At 38.2% G+C, this 13,676-nt stretch overlaps 1 protein-coding gene across 2 annotated transcripts in view; it reads right to left on the bottom strand.

Moving 5' to 3' along the window:
* The window catches only part of gabrb2a (gamma-aminobutyric acid type A receptor subunit beta2a), a 39,639-nt gene that overhangs the window by 20,286 nt on the left and 5,677 nt on the right, over positions 1-13,676 (bottom strand). For both annotated transcript variants that reach the window (XM_077577650.1, XM_077577649.1), the window contains exon 4: positions 2,319-2,539. In XM_077577650.1, the coding sequence (XP_077433776.1) occupies positions 2,319-2,539 (221 nt within the window). The remainder of the gene's footprint in view (positions 1-2,318; positions 2,540-13,676) is intronic.

The following is a 13,676-nucleotide window of genomic DNA, read 5'->3' on the forward strand; positions in this document are numbered from 1 at the left end:
ACTATTCAAAGCTAACTTTGCTCTAAAAACTCATTAAAAGTAACTGAATTTAGAAAACAAAATAAAAATGGACTAGAATGAAAAATCCCCAAATTTTATATGAACATTTATGGGGGGGTTGTACCATGTTAATTTACATCCTCATTGGTCAGAATCTGTTAAAATACAAATAGTTTTTTTGCACATTGAATAGCAAAACCATCAACAGAATATAAAAGAACCACCGAAACCGTCCCAAAAAGCTTTGCTTTCACCTTCCGCGCGTAGTTGGAGATTGAAAGAACCTCCGCGCTACTTATGCAGAAGAAGCTAGCTAGCAATTGCTTCAGCTGGCTACTAGTGCACCGAAACACTTTGCGGAGTTGCTGCTAAGTCAGTAATCATAAGAATAAATAAGCTACATTTTTTGACAAGCGTCATAATCATAGAGGAATGATGAGAAAATATAGAGAAGAATCGATGCTAAATGCTAAGCTAACATAAAATCGGCATGGCTAGCACTAACTAGAATTGAAGCGAAAGTCCTTTGTTTTTGTCTTAGTCAGTTGAGCTTATGGGGTTGTTTTGAAACTCATTTTTGATATTACTTTACTGTACGTACAGAAGAAAGAAGGTTGAAACTGTTGTTTGTGAGTTGTAGCATTCTTTACTTTGTTACACAATCCTTATTGACCTTTTTTTTTAAATCTTGCACTTCACAAATACTACATATTATGTGATACTTACACTAAAACTAATCAAAACTAAACTGAAGAATTTTTGAAAACATAATAACTATTCCAAGCTAACTTTGCTCTAAAAACTCATTAAAACTAACTGAATTTAGAAAACAAAATAAAAATGGACTAGAATGAAAAATCCCCAAATTTTATATGAACATTTATGGGGGGGGGTTGTACCATGTTGATTTACATCCTCATTGGTCAGACACTGTTATAAGTTATTGTATAACTCGTGAAGAGGCAGTTTAGACTATAAAACTACTGTCGAATTAAATTATTTTGTTAATGTCAGCTGTGCATCTTTTATGAAGCTGGAGTTTGAAATAATCAACTGTGCTCTATGTCACCCATATTAGCTTGACACACTTGGAATGCTGGCTAGCTAAGTACGGAACATAGTATGTAAATTACTTCAACCTCAGCTATAATGCAGGTTAGGAGTATATCTTCGCAAAAATTCTAAAGATTCTATTGCAACCATTTTTCAATTCATATATTGTGCAGCACTGTCATCCACGTTCTCTTGTTTAATGTGTTTTTTTTCTTCTTCCATACAGCCTTGAGCTTCTTTTCTAGTCCTACTTAATTCTTTGAGCTTGCAACAGAATTGCCTCGTCACTGAATAGCTCTTCTCACAAGTAACATAGCTTTTCCCTGGCAACAGCTTTTTCTTCGCAGTGGTGCTCAGAATGACGCCTATGATATGCCCTGACATGGATGTTTTTACTTTTAGAGTTAAGAACAGGCAAAATGTTTTGCAAGAAAACTGCGCATCCATTGGACAAAAAATGTTCTTAGTGATGCTGCACTCAATTGTGAAACTGTTACGATGATGGATGGAAGTATTAAAAAGGTACTATCTTTTAAAGCAGGGGTGGGAAACCTTTCTCGGCCATTTTCATTTTTATAAAGTCTTCTGAGGGCTATGCTCAGTTTATGGAGAAATATGATGCAATGATCAAACAAATGTTTATTATTATATATTATGAGCATTTGTAGGTTCCAATAAACACCCAGTTAGGAACTGAGCCCTGCCGTGAATAACAGGAAGGTAACTCGAATTCACCTAAAAAAATATATATATTTTTGGGATTAATTAATTAGTTAACGCTTTAACTTTGACAGCACTATATATATATATATATATATATATATATATATATTTATTATTTTTTTTTATTTTTTATTTTTTTCCTTTGAGATTACTTTTTTTTTGGGGGGGGCTTTTTTGGGGGGGACAATTCCCTATAATAAAAGTTTGAACCATACCTATGCTAGAAACCATAATCCCAAAATGGCAATTACTACTTTCCTATTAATTGGGTTTTGGCGCCATCAAGTGGCCACTTTTGGCGCTTTTAGAATTCGACGATAAACTGGATCAAATGTTTCTTTGACCGTAAATCCCCCACCATGCTTTGGACATTCCGCCTGGCTTGTCAAATCTAAGCCACATCAGTTCCGATATCTCCGCATACAGTACATCATAAAAAATGCCCAGTTAGATGCACCAGATACAAGCTCGTTAGCTCATTACGCTTCGTAATCAATGCGCTAATCACGGCACACAAGAGGGGGCAGCTTTAAGCGGCTTACCTGAGTCCATAAAGCACAGTGCCGTCAGGATGCAGGCGGATCATCCTGTTCTTGACAGTGACGCCGTGCACAAAGGACTTCTTGTCATTGAGGAAGTAGGTGTCCGGGACCCACAGCTGGTCGGCCACTCGGTTGTCCAGAGTCAGGTTGTAGGAGATCTCGGAGTAGGAGAGCCGCTTATCTCGCCACGCTTGCTGGAAGTACATGGTCAACGTGTAGTCCTATGGGAGAAAGGACAAAGTCAATGGATGGATGCTGAGCCGAATTACGTAAATACAATAATCAAACACACTGGATGGGCCTCTGTGGAATGTTCTCACAAGGATTTTAGTAGGATTTTGTATCAAATGTAATGCGCTTAAATTAGTAGAAAACCGACATATTCTGGAGGAGCGGTCATTTGTGATATACAATAACCTATTGTTTGGTTTTACATCATTTATGGCCCTGCATTTTCAAAGGTCTTTAACTCTTTGACTGCCACAAACATTAAATAACGTTTAGTAAAATCCTAGGGAGGAGTGCCAAAGACGTCAAAAGACGTTTGTTTTAAAACAGAGGTAAAACTAACCATTTTCTATTGTTGATTACTGAAAAACGGAATAAGGTAGAAACAAACTTTTTTTCTGATGAAAGATGAGAGTCCAATCTTTCATTTGGTAGTATGTGTGTTTCCATAGTCCAAACACATAGTTTTCTGTGGACCTTGAAAGATCAGTCAAAATGCTTAAATCGGCTGGCACCCACGGCATCCCTTTTCTGAAAACGTCTGGCAGTCAAAGAGTTAAGCACATTTATAAAAATACAAAAACATTTAAACGCATACAATATTTTGAGGGACAGTAAGAGCAATGAATAACACAAAAATATTGTACAGTGTACCGATGCCGCTATATGTTTACAGTAAATAAATACATTTTTTTCCCAAATTAACTCACCTACATTATCATTTCACGTTTTGCATCATAATCATGCCCAAAAATGTACATTATAAGAGTGTGCATTCAATAATCAGCAAAAACTAGACTGAGCTGAAATAATTCTTGTTTTCATTCTTCTTCTTTCAAATTTACAAGCGTCAAACAAAATAGTGGGCCACCATCTAGTGGTTCAACAATGAAATTACACCCGAAATAAACAGGAGGCAGAACAAAATATGCTGTACAGAAAAATCTGCAAAATAGATGGTAGTTTCTACTATATGAGGTGCTTCCTTTCCATAGGATTTTTAACTTTTCAAAACATTGAATAAAGAGCAATGTATATGGGACAACAATAGCAAAATATTTAATTGGAAAATAAACAACATCCACTCACTCAGGCATACATTTTGGCAAAATACTTTTCTTATTCTTCTCATTACAACACTATAAAAACAATGTGAATCATAAACATGCAAACGGAAGGAGCGGGGTTAGCGAAAACATTTCTGAGGAATTTATTTTGTCCTATTGAGTCATGTTAGAATCGCCTTCTCTCCCCTCGTCTTCTTTTTCATAAACCAGGAAGTTACCTGCTAGCAAACATATGAACAAACAAATGAACAGAAATACAACACTTTGCAAATTCTTTCACTGCGTTTGTTGTCTTTCATGTGCCATCTCAGCCATTATGGAAGTCTTTTGTTCAGCCAAGAATCAACAATAGTTGGATTATTTCATCCTCCACGAACCAGGGACTAGCTTGCTAACATACAAATGAACAAATTGTGTGTCTGTTGTTTTTGTTGTTGTCAAAGGCTCAATTAATTCATTCATTCTAGATGTGTGTTCGTTACCAGCAAATTCAAGACACCAACGTTTATGTCAGTTGGGATGCTTTCGTCAACTCGTGCTTTAAATGGCTTGTTAGTACTTCTGTGGCTGAACAAATAATCAACCATTAATCAGCTATGTCATTTATTTTTGTTGCGAAATATGTCATGTGAGATTTTACGAACGACACATCGACTCCATCAACCCAACTGCCAACCAAATCATGCTGCACATACATGTAAACATGACCTCATCATACATGTGTGGCCACACGCTGTACACGCTCTACATGCTAAGGAGGTCATCCAAAAGGTCGTCCGCAGACTCGAAAGGCCACTGCTCGTACCGCGGGCCATCGCGGCTGCGCTCGGCAGGTTTCAAATTCAACAATCCTCTCCTAATTTTGACATCCTAACCGCAGGGTAACGTTCTCAGCTGGCTGGCTGTTGTCGTGCTAAAAATATCCGCTTCCGCTGGAACAAATGACGAAACTTTCCGCTTTATTGAGACAATTTTGCCTGGGATGCAAATAGCCAATAGCTTCCTCCAGCTGGGGCTTGGGCGCTCTCTCTCGCTCCTGGCTGGCTCGGCTTTTAATTCTGCTTGGTGATGAATAGCCAGGAGTGCTGAAGACATGGCAGAGAGCGCTAAATATTTTTTGCCTTTACACCTCATCTCTCTTTCTCTGCTTCTCACTCTTGACACCCACACACCCACGGAGAAATACAGCACTGCGGTGTTATGTGCTCTTTTACGGTGTTGTGCGGAGCCGTTGCTGTAATGAAGGAATACAGCCTGTAAAACAAGGCCATCATCATGGCTCGTTACAGCCTTTTTCCCCGGCTCGTTCTGTTTCTTCATCGCGCGCCGGCGTGACAAAGCAATCGCCACTTTTTGGGTCTCGCTCGTTCGCTAGCGAAACGCTGTGTAAAAGGGCATCTAAAAATACACGTTGCCACGTTGATGTTGTTGCGGGGAGGGAAAAGTCAAGCGAGGACTTTGCCGCCCTTGTCCCGTTACCCGGCGTTCCCGCCGAACCTTTTCTTCTCACGCTCGCTCGTTATCCGGCGGACGATCGCACGGCTCCGTCACCTATGGGATCGTTAGCTGCTGCTTGACGGCGCGCGCCGGTCGCCATGTTGAGCAAGCACAGGCGGTTTGAACTACGGAGTCTCAGCACGAGGTCCAGAATTTACATTTGAACTGAAATCTGTTTCTATTGGTTCAAAATGTTTTTTATTGGAGTTGGTCCACATTCAAACCTTTAAAAGGAAAATTGACCAGGAGACACATTATTTACAGTCCAGTTTTTTAATCTTGTATCATTTTTTTTTTGCAATCAACCTAATTTAATTATTTAAATGTTTTAAATACTGTCTATGCCCACCTACATAAAAAATCACCAATTAGGAATATGTGTATAAAAATTAGTTATGATGAGAAATTAAACACTCCAAAAATGTGCATGTTAGTTTCACTGAAAAACCGATTACAAAAAAAAAAAAAATACAATTTCATTTTTGGGCCATATTGCCCAGACCACTTTTTCTTTATCTTGCACTTGACAAATACTCCATATGTTAAAAAAAAAAAACTAATGCTAAAACTAAAACTAATCAAAACTAAATATTAATGACGCATTTTTGAAAAAAATCACAACTAAAAAAATATCTATAAAAATGAATTACAAATAAATAAAATGAAAGAACTAAAGTCAAAACAAAAAAAAATATCCAAAACCTTTATAACCATGGCGATTGATTGGCTGGCGACCAATCCAAGATGTAGGTGGGTCCAAGGAGGTTCGCACAGGCCACCGTTCAAGCTAGGACCATCACTGTGTGTAGCCCTTTATTTTATATATTAAAAAAAATTATATATATAAAAAAAAATTATATATAAAAAAAAAATTATTAACTCCTCCTATTTGCACTTCATTTTCACGTGTTCTATTCATCACTCTTGACATCCCGAGTAATTTTAGCCTAACTACGCTAAATAAAAAACGCAATTACAAGTTTGCAGATGGCGCTTTCACACGCACACCACTGGGCATCTCTCGCTACTGTCTGATAGCATGTGAGGTGTCTCCCAACTCACTACGCTGACTCCATTTTGCTTAGTATTAATTGAAAATTGATCATGTAAATTAGTAAATTAATTTAAACAATGCAGCAAACCACAATTTATTCGAAGGCACCAATTGTGTTTTTGCACGACTAAATATAATATCAAGTAACCGGAAGTTGGAGTTTGATGTATTCAGAGTGGAGTGTCCACATAAAAAATGGAGAGATGGGGGTGGGGGACGAGGCAGGTGAGAAAGGCGATGCAGCACGCGGCGTCCCAAAAACGCTGCGGATAACCGAGATCCGGTGTAGGAGTGCGAGCTTGGCAGAGCGACCTTCACTCTCCTTGTCACAAACTCCATTAACGTGACGCAAACGGCTCAGTGAGCACCAGCGAGGGAGACATCTTGTGGAGTGGAGAGCATTGAATAAAAAAAGAAGCATGACAACACCCCCCCCCCCTACACCCCCTCCCCCACCTCCCCCCCACCCCAATGCATAAATGCAGTGAGGATTCACAGAGGGCGCAGCCGGTTTGGAATGCATCAAGGCTGGTTGCACAGCGACGGCGGCGCCGCAGTCGCGTTTGTGGGGCTAACAACCCCCCATTAGGAATCTGACAGATTGACAACGACTATGTTTGTGTTTCGCTGAGAAATCTGACAGGCGACTGTTGTTACAAGACCTCCATTACGACTACATCAGCCGTCACAGCCGATACGGCAGGGAAGTGCCAATGAACCACGCATTTATGTAGCGCGGATTTGAAGGCTCCCCTTATAATGCACTGACTGTCTCTTATGATGGAACCACGTTCTGCCCTGTAGCACCAAAACCAGTACCGCTTGGTTTATAGCGTGCAATAGGGATGAAATGTTTTACTCACAAACAATTTTTTTGTTTGAAGATGACTAGGGGCTCTATTTTCATAGTTGGCGTAAATCTCCACTTATCTCTGCGCAGAGGCAGGTTAGACCCATTGTTGGTCATTTCGCAGATGAGCCAAGCATGGTCAGACAAAGTGAAATTAACTCATTCACTGCCATTGACGGCTATAGACGTAAAAAAAAAAATAATAATAATAATCATTTTAACTATTTCTATTAGTTTTTAAAAAAATCCACTTTTGCTAAGAGTATGAAAATCTAGAAAAATAATTATTGTAAATTTAGAACAGAAATAAAATTTGTGATTAATTGTTAGTTAACTAGTGAAGTCATGTGAAAATGTTAATCACCTGACGGGCCTAATAAAAAAATATATATTAAAAATAAGTAAATAATTTAATCATAATTAATCGCATGATAATTTTATATCTGTTATAAACGTACAATAAAAAAATCAATATATATTTATTTGAAATAAAATGAAAAAAAAATGTTAAACTAATAGAAATAGTTCACATGAATTTTTGACGTCTATAGTCGTCAATGGCAGTGAATGATTTTTAATAATTCAATGCACTAGTCATGCACTAGAGCATTCTTCCCCAGTCCTGGTCCTAGAGGGCCAGAGTCCTACAGGTTTTAGATGTTTCCGTACTCCAACACACCTGATTCCTATAATCCTACAATCTCCAAGCTTTAGAATCAGCTGCGTTGGAGGACGAAAACATCTAAAAACTGCAGGACTCCGGTATATTTAATTTTAATTTTATTATTATTATAATTATTTTAATTATGTCCACCTGTTGTTATTGTTGGGTTGTATTTATTTATTTATTTATTTGTGTTCTTGTATTTGTTTTATTATATGGGTAAAAAAATCTGAAATAAATAAAGTTATCCTATGGTTATTTTTTATTTTTTTTATCATAACCAAAATCACATCACAAGTTCTTAAATAATAGCTACAGCATTGTACTGCCCAAAAATGGTGCTTTTAGGCATTCTATGTTTTCTTTTGTCAGTTAGTGACTTGATGCATGTTAAAATGAACAAGAAATTGAAAAGAAAAAAAAAACAATGGCGGTCACTTCATTTATTCCATGGCTGTATAATAAAAATTTGATGCCCACTGACACCTACCACATGTCCGCAGAGTTAAGAATCTGCCTGTGCCTCCATCAAATCCACCAAAAATCTCGTTAGAGCAGCTGTGCCAATATTTAGACATGGTCTGATCAGTTGTTGGTTTAGACACTTTCTGCCACCAAATTCTCACTCAGTGCCTCTCCAAGAATACGAAAATCAGGATACAACATTTGCGCCACGGTGCTAGTGCGCTGTCTACAAAAATAGAGCCGTTCGTGACGGGTACCAAAATAAGTGATCACTTTTTTGGCACCCACATGTTCGGGTACCATCTGCTGTTGGTGGTGCTATGAAATTGCACATCAACCAGTCATAATGCATTCATTTGCTTACATGCAGACTGCAAATTAAATATAAGGGCTGAAACGGCGTTCTGAATGATTTGCTCCCCCGCCCCCACCACCCCCACCACCCCTAACCCGAGGGAGCTGATGATGCTCGTATGATTCTTTGCCGTTTTCAGTCAACGAGCTGTTTTTCAGCCACTTAGCCTCAGTGGAGAAAGTGCCTGACAGAATCATTAAGGAAGTCATCAACACATTAAAGGCCTTTAACGGAGACGTCTGACTACCAAACCACCAACAGCTTTTTGTCTCTGCACAAGACTCGAAGAGTGAACAGCAGGGCCAATTTCAACTTGGCGTCCCTTTTGTGCTGAAAAGTACAATTTCTTTATTACCTTTATTATAAAAGTGTTAACTACTAGTCAGCTGGGAGAGGATCCAGCTCACCCATGACCTTAATGAGGATAAACAGTTTTTTAGTTTTTTTTTAAATGGTTGGTTGGATAATATAATCATGTACAGTATTGTTCAGATTTTACAATCAGGAATGTAGTAATGGCTCATGTCATGCGTCACAGACATACTGTACAGTACTTAGTATTTACAAACAAGGCCCAGTCTCCACGGATTAAATATAAAGCGGAAAAGCCCAGTTTGCATGGAAGAAAGCCCTGGGATTAAGTGTTGTTCTTTTTCTATAATTATGCTTCTGACCATATTAATCTGCGCGTCCACTTAGCATAACTAATGACTTTGTCCTGCAGCTGCCATTTGTATCTTAAAGCTGGCTGGAGAGCTCAGCGTAGTCAATGGAGCAGTAAAAAGAAAACCCCAAATAAGCTACTTTTTGTAATTAAGGCATCATTTGTGCCGATTACAATGACGGTTAGTCAGGAAATCAAAGGAAATCAATGATCATTGCAAAGATTGATGTTTCCAATAAGACAGTAGTTTTTTGTTGTTGTTGTTTTTGTCATGCTATTAATAAAGCTGCTGCTGCATGCTTGCTTGCGATTATGCATGTAGGCAGATAGAAATTGGCATAATCTGGACGTAGCTCAGCTTCTCATTGTTTACAAAGTAGCAACATTTTTGTAATGTGTTGAATATGAAGTGTAATAGCAATAATATAAAAAAAATAATTAAAAAAAATATATAAAAGGTAAAGAATTATGTTTGTATATCCTGATTTAATGCTTCAATTCAGTTCTTTGTACTTCTGACAGCTGCGGCTATTTTGAAAGCGCTAAATAAAGATGACTTGGATTATCTCATTTTTGTGTGCCCACCTTGGCCACTAGGGGCAGTATAATAAAGTCATAAACCGGAAGTTGCGTCATCAAATGAGACCTCATAAACAAATCAGTTTTAATCATCATTGAATGTACACTACTTAACCTCATACTTAGCTAAAAATAGATACATATTTGTATTTTTATAATATTTTAATTTCATTTTTATTATGTAAATTGTCTTGTGACTCAGCAAAATGGTGGGCGGCAACATAGCGCCCTCTATTGGCCAGCCCCCATTGTCCAGGTGCGATCCACATAGAAAATCCAATTTTCTATATCTCAGTGTCAAATGTCAGGTCAGAACTTCAACGAAGCCATCATTTTTAATTAATATGATCTTACTGTTCATTCATTGACTTTGGAGATGGTAAATGAGTAAAGCCTTGATGAAAGTCTTCATTCTCAAAGTACATGTAAAATAAATGTAATGCATATGGGGGCGGGGGGGGGGGGGTATACATCTCCTAGAATATAAATGTTAGAAAGATGTTTTCTTCCCTTGACTTCCTCAGATTCAGTAAAAAAAGAGAGAGAGGGAAAGAGAGAGAGAAAGAGGTTGTGTTGTCATGGCAACACTGAATAAAAATAACACAAGCTTATTTTCCACACGCTGAAAATAAAATGGAGCAGGATCAGTTTGGACAAACACGATCAAAATTGCCGTTAATTCACGCAAACACGCGTCTCTCATGCAGATGAGCTAAAACACGTTATGTTTTTTTTAGGCCCGGTCATGTGACGGCCACGTCCTCTTACTAATGTCAGTGTAATGACGGTTCTAAGGGCGACGCTCACGCCCCACTAATTCCCCCATCGCGGAAGCCACCACAGCTTGGTTTGTTTAAATCTTTTAATTCGCAGGCAGCTAATTAACATTCAGAGAGGAGTATTATATTGCAGGCGGCAAGCTCAGGTATTTTACATGTAATTAACAAGCAGGATGAGGTAAGGGGGGGGGGGGGGGGCAGCCTAATTCCAGCCTGGCACTGAGTGTTGCATGCTTAAAATGCAACATGGAGACATTGCTTGTATTAATCAGCCACACTGGCTGCGTGCATTGCATTTCTCATGCACAGTTGGATGATGCAGGTGTGGTTTTGATGGAAAATATGCCACCCGTCAGAATTTCTGATCTCAGGGGGTGTTTTGCATTTTTACGTCAGCGTATTAGGGCCACTTATAAATATACATTTATTAGGGGGGAGGGAGGGTAATACTTAGAGAAAAAAACTCACAAATTTACGAGAAAAACATTGAATATTTGCGACATTATAACGTGGCAAATTTGAAAGAAAAAAACTCACAATTTATGAGAAATAAACTTGCAGATTTGTGACATTATAAGTAGAGATGTAACGATAACGGCAATATCGTGATATCGCGATATTAAAACTGCCACAATATCGTCGGGGTCATGTCACAATATTAAAAGCATCGCATCTGTTAAAAGAGTCAGGTTGATTTCCATTTGTGCAGTTCTAGCACCCTCTGGTGGCTAGTTTTTTAGTGCAGTTTAATTTTCATAAAGGATGTTTTGGCCCTTCTTTGCTTAAAATCCACACTAATCGTCAGGTGAAGGGGAATGTATTATGCTTGCTAGTCAATGTGGAGGAACTCAATGTGTGCGTTGAAAGAGGAATACACTTATTTGTCCTCTTTGCGTGTTCCAAAACTTGAAGACAGATTTAATGTAAGAAAAAAACACCTTTGCAAAAATGATTTTAATCTAACAGAGATCTCTGGACATCGTAACAGACTCCAATTCATCACTTAACAGGTGGAATTCAGAGCGCCGAATGTGTCTCTTCCGCGTGTAAAATGGCTTCTTATAGTTAAAACAGACCGCCTCTCTTTCATTTGTAGACAAAACATACTCTCTGGGTACTTTTCCATGAGCGATGGCGAAAACAGAGTCAGGGGTGCGTGTTCGAAACAGATTCTGTTCTCAAGGACCAAATGTGTTTTCCCACAGAGAAGGAACTTCTAGACCAAATAATATGTCCCAGCTTAAGGTCAAATTATACTGAGTTCAACACTACTTGCTTTACACGTCTATAAAACCTTTCAACATGGTTAATGTAAAGAATTAAGATGTTAATAATGTATAACAATGGTTAATATATGAAAATAAAGAATTTAAATGTTAATAATATCTAACAGCGTGCATTAGCAAGTAAGTGCCTCAATATTAAGTGATATTAGAGATTGTAGGTTGTTTATATGCATTGCTGTAATGTGCAATTTGTTTTGGTATGAGGTCATTTTTTACAATATTGTGACCTTTTATTTTTAATATTGTCAACCTCCCCACAATATCGTGACAATATTGTATCATGATGTTTGGATATCGTTACATCCCTAATTATAAGGTGGCAAATTTGCGAGGAAAACACAGAAAAAATTACGAGAATTTAACTCGCAGATTTGGGACAGTAAGAGGCAAATTTGCGACACAGAAAAAAACTCATAAATTTATGAGAATTAAACTGGCAGATTTGTGACATTATAAAGTGGCACATATGCGAAAAAAAAAAAAAAAAACATTTACGAGAATAAACTCTGAACCTTGCAAGAAATACACGTAGCCTACCAGGATGTTTGTGCCATGTCAGTTTTTTTCTCAGTGTACCCCCCCCCCCCCCTTCTCTAAAAATTAAAAATTAAAAATTAAAAATTTCTACATGGCCCTGATATGCCGTCGTACATCTGAGAGTTTGGCATCAAAAGAGAAGAAGAGTACACTAAACCCCCTCCCGCTATTTTTGTTTAATTGACAACTCTGTTTTGGTCTAACTGCTGTATATTGGTGCACTGTGATTATTCTACGTTCGACCACTAGATGGCGGCACTGAGATAAGTGTGTGATTGAATGTAGATTTGAAGAACAAAACAGGAAGTACAGTGTTATAGAATGGCTTTGTTTTTTTTTTTAAAGTTATTCAATGTCATCCACTGTAATCCTGCTTTTTAAACATACAGTAAGTGACGGCTGGAGTTTCGTTTTATAATATACATCTTTAGGCAAAATTGTTCATGTATATTGTGTATTGATAAGTTTGTTAGCTTAGAAAAACAGGATTTGTTCACTGTAAGCACATAGAGGGATTGATACACTTTTGCATTGTTTGTAGCCTACAATATTTTTATGTTTTCCATTACTCATATTTAATGTTGAAAAAAATATATATATATTTAAAAGTGTGCTTAATAATAATAATAATAATAATTTCATAATACAACCATTCCTTGTCTTTCTGACATCCCCTCACTTTCATCTGGACACAAATATTCTCAAAAGGAGCCCCCCCCCCCAAAAAAGGTCGGTGAGGAAGTTGATTGATGGAGTGATGAGAGAGAGGGAAGGAGGGAGGAACATGGCGAAGATATGATATCACAGTTTGCCAGCATGAATGTGTGGTCACACCTAAGACTCGGAGGAATCTCCCCTTTCCAAGTAGCACATTTGTAATGTCAGGCTACCACAGTGCTGACTTAACCAGCACTTTTTTTTTACCGGGCCACAACACGACTGACCTTTGAACCTCAACGGACAATCGCCGTGCATCAAACAAGACCAAAAAAAAAGAAACCTTCTTTGTATTTTTTGGTTTGTTGTTTTAAAACACGATTATAGAACAAGCCCAATTACAAATTCCTGTTCCACTCCAAAACAAGCAGCACCTCCGCCGACTCAGCGACTTCAATGAGCCCAACCAAAAATGTTGAGTTCATTCTCCACCAGAGGCGTTTGGATCTTTAATTAGACGAGCGGGCAGCTGTTCACAACCCAGACCCGCTCACTGCTGTGATGACGGGCCAACACTGATCTCAATACAGCTTCCTTCACACGTCCTCCATTTTGCTTCATCCCCCTTATCATTCATTATACGGTTGTTCGGAGGCGATGATGTCAAGCGTGAATT

The sequence above is a fragment of the Vanacampus margaritifer genome, chromosome 10 (genome assembly GCF_051991255.1).
Source record: "Vanacampus margaritifer isolate UIUO_Vmar chromosome 10, RoL_Vmar_1.0, whole genome shotgun sequence".
In the NCBI taxonomy this organism is placed as follows: domain Eukaryota; kingdom Metazoa; phylum Chordata; class Actinopteri; order Syngnathiformes; family Syngnathidae; genus Vanacampus; species Vanacampus margaritifer.